Source organism: Micromesistius poutassou (genome assembly GCF_964030765.1).
Source record: "Micromesistius poutassou genome assembly, contig: SCAFFOLD_1404, whole genome shotgun sequence".
NCBI classification, from domain to species: Eukaryota; Metazoa; Chordata; class Actinopteri; order Gadiformes; family Gadidae; genus Micromesistius; species Micromesistius poutassou.
The window spans coordinates 4,105-14,072 of record NW_028177877.1 but is presented as its reverse complement, the minus strand read 5'-3'; the positions used below and the strand labels follow the sequence as shown (position 1 = coordinate 14,072).

General features: G+C 48.1%; 1 protein-coding gene across 1 annotated transcript; it reads left to right on the top strand.

The window, feature by feature from the left end:
- Positions 1–381: 381 nt before the first annotated feature.
- LOC311374975 (glutamine--fructose-6-phosphate aminotransferase [isomerizing] 2-like) lies at positions 382–9,243 on the top strand (the record flags this gene model as incomplete). The annotated part of the gene is made up of 9 exons (XM_084490697.1): positions 382–477; positions 978–1,075; positions 2,106–2,226; positions 2,851–3,008; positions 4,003–4,117; positions 4,685–4,812; positions 5,056–5,223; positions 6,654–6,815; positions 8,026–9,243. Coding segments are annotated over 9 exons (1,091 nt in total), but the record flags the coding sequence as incomplete, so codon positions are not given.
- Positions 9,244–9,968: the final 725 nt, after the last annotated feature.

The following is a 9,968-nucleotide window of genomic DNA, read 5'->3' as shown; positions in this document are numbered from 1 at the left end:
CACTCACAATGAGACGGGCCCAACGGTGTCGGTAAGGAGGCGTTTGTTGTTGTTGTTGTTGCATGAGAATAATAACGCTGTAACTGACGTTATGTCAAGGACAGAAAGAGTTCAGATGCCGAAGGAATTAATTTTAAGGTATTCGATAGATATTAGCTTGATCGCCCCCTGCTGGTTTAGTCCAGAACAACACCAAGTGTCCATTTGTGTCGTATTTCTTTGTCATTACGGGCAATCGCTGTACTTATTAAATGAACATATCCATAACCCATAACACTGTTTGCACAGCCATAAATCTCAGCTTATTACAAACTCTGAGACGGAGCGGAGGCCGTCGTGGACAGTGTGTGTGTGACGCTTGTGTTTTATTGCTCCTCGCAGGAAACTTTGATGCCTTCATGCAGAAAGAGATCTTTGAACAGCCCGAATCCGTGTTCAACACAATGAGGGGCAGGATCTGCTTTGACACCAGTTGTGGTGAGCCATGAACTCATATCCTGGTTCAGCTGCGTGTGCTGAAGGAGAAGAAACAATATTTACAGAGATCATAAGGCGTCGACCAGAGGCCAAACTTTATACTATACCAGCAGGACCTGTAGGCCCTATTTAGATATGATTATATGAATATATATAAATGAATTATATGAAATGATATAAAAACACATAATAAATACACTATAAATACACACACAGATTGACGTAATCTATGTCTCGTCATGTATAAACGTAAAGGTACGTAGAGGGCATATTGCATGCAGAGGACTTACTGCTCTAATGCCTCTCTCTGTCTCTCTCTCTCTGTCTCTCTCTCTCTCTCTCTCTCTCTGTCTCTCTCTCTCTGTCTCTCTCTCTCTGTCTCTCTCTCTCTCTCTCTCTCTCTGTCCTCTCTCTCTCTCTCTCTCTCTCTCTCTCTCTCTCTCTCTCTCTCTGTCCCTCTCTCTCTCTCTCTCTCTCTCTCTCCTCGTCTCTCGTACCAGTGGTTCTCGGAGGGCTGAAGGACCATCTGAAGGAGATCAAACGCTGCAGACGTCTCATTATGATTGGCTGTGGCACCAGCTTCCACGCAGCGGTCGCTGTGAGTACATTCAACAGTGTGTGTGTGTCCGGGTCATATACACAGGCCATACAACCCTAACCGTAGCCAAAGGGCCAAAGGGCAACAAGGAACTCTGGTTTATGAAAGGAAGAAACCTTGAGAAAGACGGACGTGCCACGGTTTAGATAAATAGCAGTAAAACAAGCAAAACATTTGAAGCCCAATGCAAACAAATTGAAAATGAGCACAATGGGTAGCCCTCAGGTGGAACAGCCAGGCATCCAGCCACGAAGCAGCCACACACACCTACAAGAGAGAGAGAGAGACAGCACTTAAGGTCAGACGGAGCAGGTCGGACGAGGAACAATGCAGGGAACCTCCGACCCCGTAACATATCTGGGCCACTGGGCGGGGGCTTACTGGCTGGCTGGCTGACTGGATGGTTAGGCTGTAAATGCGGTCTGACGTCGTACACACCCAGGAGCCGAAAGGCAAGAGTAAAGCGGTCGGGTTTTGAAGTCTGGAATTTACTCTCCCAAGCCGACTGTTCCACAGACGTGGCCCCCGCGCGATAACAGAGTACAGCTCCCGTTTACCTGCTGATTTCTGAGGAGCTCAGCAAGAAACAGAACCCTGCTGGGATTGATGGAAGGCCAGCCTCCTGAAGAGGAGGAGGAGGAGGAGGAGGAGGAGAAGGGCCGTAGGGCAGGGAAGAAGAAGGTCCTTCGGGTGGACGGCTCAGAAAGCACACGCTAGCAGACGTGTTTTAGGAAAAGCAGCAGGGTGCTTCTGTTTTGGTGTTCTGTGAATGTGCTGCGGTGAGGACGGGGGGGCTCGTGATGAGGATAGTTCCGGTAGCCATGATCATGTGGAGGATGAGGAAGATGATGATGATGAGAAGGAGGAGGAGGATGGTGATGAGGATGAGGATGATGATGATGGGAGGTTAATGTCTCATTACCATAATACCCAGCGACCACACCGTCCACCATTGAAGCTACATTGAGGATGTTCACGATGAAGAGTAACTAACCCTCCTCCTCCTCCTCCTCCTCCTCTCCCCCTGCAGACCAGACAGATCCTGGAGGAGCTGACGGAGCTGCCCGTCATGGTGGAGCTGGCCAGCGACTTCCTGGACCGCAACACGCCCGTCTTCAGGGACGACGTCTGCTTCTTCATCAGCCAATCAGGTAGCTCCGCCCGCTGCCTTCCGTCGTTAGGCGCGAGGAGCCGTTCGCTCAATTAGCCCTGGGAATTTTTTTATTCAAAGCGCGCTTTTTTTTCCGAAAACGGAACAGAATCGTATGCGGTACGTCTAGGGGGGAGAGACCGGGATCAGACCTCTGATTGGTCGAGGCTGAACACTGAGGGGTGGTCAGCCCAGAACCCAAGTAAACATTCAGAAGTTTTCAGGGTAACATTTTACAATAAGGGTACATTAATTAACTGTTTATTAACATTACTCAATGCAGAAATAAGCATTAAATAATTTTTTTGTCAACAGTTAAGTAACTGTTACAAATGTTGTTCATGTTAACTAAAAGTGTACATGTATTAATGTTAACATTATTAGATAACCCACTAACCCCAACCCCAACACTCACCCTAACCCCTTTGCTACCGCGACATTACAATGCTTATTACAGCAATAACTACAGTTAATGAATGGCTAACACTGTAGCCTTACTGTAAATGGATAATCACCAACACACACCAGTGGCATCCTCCTGTACTGCACTGTACCCTGTCCCAACGCCTCCTCTCCTCCTCCTCCTCCTCCTCCTCCTCCTCCTCCTCCTCCTCCGGCCCCCCAGGGGAGACGGCCGACACCTTGATGGCGCTGCGCTACTGCAAAGACCACGGCGCCCTGACGGCGGGCATCACCAACACGGTGGGCAGCTCCATCTCCAGGGAGACGGCCTGCGGCGTGCACCTCAACGCAGGGCCCGAGATAGGGGTGGCCAGCACCAAGGTATGTAAAGGCACGGAGGAGGAGGAGGAGGAGGAGGAGGAAGAGGAGGAATCCCAGACATGCGGTCGTGACACGTGTCACGTCGTACAGCCCGCGCACACACATATTCCAGACGGAAGGGGAAACCACCGTGCGGTGACGCCGGCTTCCTTGTGTACAGACCGTGACCTCATGTACAGACTGTGACCTCATGTACAGACTGTGACCTCATGTACAGACCGTGACCTCATGTACAGACTGTGACCTAATGTACAGACCGTGACCTCATATACAGACCGTGACCTCATATACAGACCGTGACCTCATATACAGACCATGACCTCATATACAGACCGTGACCTCATGTACAGACCATGACCTCAAGTACAGACCATGACCTCATATACAGACCGTGACCTCATGTACAGACCATGACCTCGTATACAGACCGTGACCTCATATACAGACCGTGACCTCATATACAGACCATGACCTCATATACAGACCATGACCTCATATACAGACCGTGACCTCATATACAGACCATGACCTCATATACAGACCATGACCTCACATACAGACCGTGACCTCACGTACAGACCATGACCTCATATACAGACCGTGACCTCATGTACAGACCGTGACCTCACGTACAGACCGTGACCTCACGTACAGACCATGACCTCACATACAGACCGTGACCTCATATACAGACCATGACCCCATATACAGACCATGACCTCATATACAGACCATGACCTCATGTGCAGACCATGACCCCATGTACAGACCGTGACCTCATATACAGACCGTGACCTCATATACAGACCGTGACCTCATATACAGACCATGACCTCATATACAGACCGTGACCTCATATACAGACCGTGACCTCATATACAGACCATGATCTCATATACAGACCATGACCCCATATACAGAGCATGACCTCATGTGCAGACCGTGACCCCATGTGCAGACCGTGAGCTCACCGTGCTGGTGTACACTCTTCCAGGCGTACACCAGCCAGTTCGTGGCCCTGGTCATGTTCGGCCTGATGATCAGCGAGGACCGCATCTCCCTGCAGAAGAGACGCAAGGAGATCATGGCGGGGCTCCGGATGCTGCCTGGTCAGTGGGCCGCAGAACACAGAGCAACCTCGCTGCGCACATAGAACATATGTGACGTCCTCATTGTAGACCCTCGAACGTAGAACCACCTCACTGTAGACGTCGAACGTAGAACCACCTCACTGTAGACGTCGAACGTAGAACCACCTCACTGTATACGTAGAACGTAGAACCACCTCAGTGTATACGTAGAACGTAGAACCACCTCACTGTATACATAGAACATAGAACCACCTCACTGTATACATAGACCCACCTCTCTAAATACATAGAACCACCTCACTGTATACATAGACCCACCTCTCTAAATACATAGAACCACCTCACTATATACATAGAACTGGTCTATCACTATATACATAGAACATAGAACCACCTCACTATATCCAAAGAACATAGAACCACTTCACTATATACATAGATCATACTCACTATATAGATGTATCACATATAAAGCATTGAGATAAAACTGACAACACAGCGGTGAACACTTGGCTTATAGACAGGGAGAAGGATACACTTTATTGAGTAGCTCCTCATGGTTTGTTTGTTCTTGTGCTTTGCTAGAGTTGATAAAGGACGTGTTGAGCCTGGACGGAAAGATCAAGACGATAGCAGACGAGCTGTATGAACAAAAGTCTCTGCTCGTCATGGGCAGAGGGTTCAACTACGCGACGTGCCTCGAGGGCGCGCTGGTGAGTCCGCCGCGCCACGCTGCCCCCTGCTGGCGGAAACAAACACACCATCGCATTGTATTAAAATATGCACACACGTATTTATATTATGTTACTTTAGGATTTTACTTTGTGTGTGTATGCTATATGAATTGGAGAACATAACTGGTCCACGGGACCAACATCATTTGCTCATAAGTATCCGTAAACAAGGGAATACGTGTGTGCCTAAATGTGATGTGACGTGTGTGCGTTGAAATCCAGAAAATCAAGGAGATCACCTACATGCACTCTGAGGGCATCCTGGCCGGGGAGCTGAAGCACGGCCCGCTGGCGCTGATCGATAAGGACATGCCCGTCATCATGATCATCATGAAGGACGCCTGCTACACCAAGTGCCAGAACGCCCTGCAGCAGGTCACCGCGAGATCGGTGGGTCCGCGTCAGGGCAGAGAGACGGTCACAGAGAGACAGTCACAGAGAGAGACGGTCACAGAGAGAGACGGTCGCAGAGAGACAGTCACAGAGAGACAGTCACAGAGAGAGACGGTCACAGAGAGACAGTCACAGAGAGACAGTCACAGAGAGACAGTCACAGAGAGACAGTCACAGAGAGACAGTCACAGAGAGACAGTCACAGAGAGAGACGGTCACAGAGAGACGGTCACAGAGAGACGGTCACAGAGAGACAGTCACAGAGAGAGACGGTCACAGAGAGACAGTCACAGAGAGAGACGGTCACAGAGAGAGACGGTCACAGAGAGACAGTCACAGAGAGACGGTCAGAGAGAGAGACAGTCACAGAGAGACGGTCACAGAGAGACGGTCACAGAGAGACAGTCACAGAGAGACGGTCACAGAGAGAGACAGTCACAGAGAGACAGTCACAGAGAGACGGTCAGAGAAATGCAGGAAAGAAAGACAGTCACAGAGAGACAGTCACAGAGAGACAGTCACAGAGAGACAGTCACAGAGAGAGACGGTCACAGAGAGACAGTCACAGAGAGAGACGGTCACAGAGAGACAGTCACAGAGAGACGGTCAGAGAAATGCAGGAAAGAAAGACAGTCACAGAGAGACAGTCACAGAGAGACAGTCACAGAGAGACAGTCACAGAGAGAGACGGTCACAGAGAGACGGTCACAGAGAGAGACAGTCACAGAGAGACAGTCACAGAGAGACGGTCAGAGAAATGCAGGAAAGAAAGACAGTCACAGAGAGACAGTCACAGAGAGACAGTCACAGAGAGACAGTCACAGAGAGAGACGGTCACAGAGAGACAGTCACAGAGAGAGACGGTCACAGAGAGACAGTCACAGAGAGACAGTCACAGAGAGACGGTCAGAGAAATGCAGGAAAGAAAGACAGTCACAGAGAGACGGTCACAGAGAGACAGTCACAGAGAGACAGTCACAGAGAGGCGGTCAGAGAAATGCAGGAAAGAAAGACAGTCACAGAGAGACAGTCACAGAGAAGGAGACGCATCCACACGCACACGTGTGGATCTACACACACACACACACACACACACACACACACACACACACACACACACACACATATACACACACACGTGGCACGCATGCACATACAGCACATACATACATGCATACATACATACATGCACACATGCATCCATACATATACACAAATACCTGTATATATATATATATATATATATATATATATATGTATACGTATTCTACTATCATCCTACATCCATCAACACTCTTATTTCCACCTAAAAAGTGGCGCGGGGGCTCCAGCTCAGACATCCAAGGCCGCTTCAAAAAGCCCTCGGCGGTGAGGTGACCGCGAGGTGTCTTACCGCTCCTCTCCTCCTCCTCCTCCTCCTCCCGCAGGGGCGCCCCATCATCCTGTGTTGCCGGGACGACGAGGACATCATGAAGAACGCCTACAAGACGATCGAGCTGCCCCACACGGTGGACTGCCTGCAGGGCATACTCAGCGTCATCCCCCTGCAGCTGCTGTCCTTCCACCTGGCCGTGATGCGGGGATACGACGTAGGGACACGCAAGCGTAGAACAGAGAACGCGGGGACCTCGCTGTCTACATAGAACATAGAATATAGAACATGGAAGGACCTCAGTGTGTATACACATGACGTCCTTGTTTTATGCATAGAACATAGCAACCTCAGTTCACTGTATACATAGAGCGACCTCACTACGTGCATAGAACATAGAATCATCTCACTATATACTTACGCAATAGATCACGACAGGCTGTGGTATACGGTCATTATACCACAGTTAAGGGGCGTTGTCCGACCCCCTTCACTGTGGTATAATGAACGTATACCACTGACTGAAGTGATCTATTGCTTTTATAAAACGGTTACGTAAGTATGGCGAAATGAAGGTCATAGACACTCTCAATTGTGAAAAAGCTAGAAAGTCGGAAAAGCATTTTTTTTAACGAATACAAAAAAGTAGTCCCTCCTGGCTGCCGGCAAAGTGTACGGTGGTTGCTATGCAACACACTGTAACGTCCTTCAGCCTTTAGCCTTTAATTTAGCTTACTGTCGAGTTCACTCACCGTGTGCCTATTGCTGTACAACATTTCCACCCTCTCCAGCAATCAACATGTTTTTAGGCTTCAGTGGACTATGCTATTGCTTTTATATATAAATAAACAACAGTTCAAGTTAGGCGCGGAGTGATACTGAACTCTGTAAACTAAACGGGCGTCATAGCTGTGTGTATAGGCTCAATATACAACAGTTGGGAACCAATCAGATCGCTTGATTTAAGCCACCCGTTTTATAAACATAGATCATACTGACTATATAAATATATCATAGGCCTCGAGTCAAACTGACAACACACCTTTGAGCACTTGGCTTTAGACACTTGGAGACCTCGTCATGCCTCGTTTGTTCTTGTGCTTTACTACGGTAAAGCACACAGCGCAGTCTGGAGGAAAAGCTAATAAAGGATTGGCCCTTTAATCATTTCAAAGCGGCATATTGTTGTAGATAGATCTCACAGTAGATTGACAGTACAGTAGACGGTATGCATCTGTTTTACTGTTTACTTCATTTTTCAGAGGTCACTTGTTGATCATTTATTTGATCTCGATCAATAAATGACCTGAAAGTTTTTCATTTATTTAATAATTTCAAAGGAGCATATTGTTGCAGATAGACCTGGCACTGACAGAACAGTGGACCAGACCGTGTGCGTCTGTTTTAATGTTGACTTCGTTTTTCAGGTGGACTGTCCCCGAAACCTGGCCAAATCAGTGACCGTGGAATAAGTACTGCAGAGCATCCCAGGCCCACAAATTGGAAGTGCAATGTGTGTGCGTGAATGCTTGTGTGCATGAGCGAGTGTGTGTGTGTGTGTGTGTGTGTGTGTGGGGAGGGGAGAGAGAGAGAGAGAGAGAGAGATCTGTGATATTGTTATTATTGTTGATGCAAGAAAAGTGAAATTCTGCGTCGACCCACACTGTTGAAATGTATTTGTAATCATGAAAGTTTGTAGAACAATCAAGAAAGCACCATACTTCCAAAGAGTTATACCGTGCCTTTTTATCAATGTGGAGCAGAGAGTATTTTCCCCCGAAGGCTCACTTTAATAATGTACAGACATTGTGTATTGAAGTGTTTACAGTTGTGCAATATTGTGACCAAATTACATCATGCATTATGAATGTACACAATCCCAAATGAAGTGAACCGTTGTATTTCGGCTGTTTGGGCTGTTTCATGTCTACTCAAAACAGGCTTCCCTTCTCAGTTGTGTCAGGTAACCTGAACTTAGTACTTTTATATGCTATTATATAATTATATGGGTTTTTATATACGACGGGGTGCATCGTTTTAGAGAATGAGTTTCCAGATGAGTTCGGAAATGTCAATTATACTTATATTGTTTACGCAACCGATTGCACACAGATGCATACCAGACCCATGTGGTGGATGATCCCGTGACACGAAGTGAAGCCTCTGGGTTCTTCCCCTCGAGTGAAGTGCCTGTCCATCCATCTTACCCATCTCTGTGACTTTCTGTTTCTAATGAAGTTGTTCAAAAGGCCTTGTTTAAATGTTGTCTTTAACATTCCACCACTAACGTTTGCTCAATGAATCATGCTTGTCTTGTTGTTCGGTAGGACTATTGTCTTCCAATTGCTTCATACTGGGACTTTTTCACAAAAAAAGTTGCCAGCCGATTATTTTATTGACAATTCAGTACCGATTCATCTGACTGTTTTAAATGGGACCTTATTTTTTTACTTGATCTTTTGGAGCAAATACTAGATTTCTATTCCTATTGATTAATTGCTGTTTTTCATACTTGTTTGATTTTTGTCCATGACCTGGTCGTACAGGCTAATATTGTAACAACTACACAAAAGATGTATGAAGGGAATTATGTATTTTTTTGGGGGGAAAACAAATAAACTTTTAAAAAACGATGCAGAACGTGACCTTTCATATACGTCGTTTTGTGAAAAAAGTTTGGGATAAAAATGAAGTTCAATGTTTTTGTTGGCACGATGACGTCATCCCTGTGTGCTCTCTCTCTCTCTCTGTCTCTCTCTCTCTCTCTCTCTCTCTCCCTCTCTCTCTCTCTCTCCCCCTTCCTCTCTCGCTGGTCGCGTTCCCTTCCGCACCAGTTCCTGCTCGAGTTAAAGGAATCCGAGAGAGGCTCTGCTCAGCTGCTTATCACCCGTTAATACACGCACCGCTTTGGGCGGCGCTCTCCCTCCACCGTCCGTTGAACGCTGGTCGCACACACAACACGCACACGAAATCGTCCCATTGCGTTCTCGATGCATGGGAGTGCCCTGGTCGCAGTGAAGGGAGAAGGTAGGTCCCCGTGTCCACCGCCGCCTGTCAGTCCGTCCGGCCGCTTCCCGTGCCGCTGCCCGACTACCGCATTGCCGCCACCGCCTCCACCGCCACCACCACCACCACCACCGGCCAGCGAAGGAGAAGGGACAGCCGAGGCCTAGGTGAGTGTTTTTGGCCCCTTCGAAACCCTGTTGTTTAAAATGCTCTCTGTTAGGGATTGCTGCGGCGTCACTCGCTTGTGTTCGCCCCAGAGAGGCCACTCGTCTCCGGCGGCGGGCTCGGCTGCGTGTCCGCGGCGTGTCAGAGGACCGGGGGAGAGAGCGGTGACGTCATGTTCCCGTACATGCATGTGGATGAC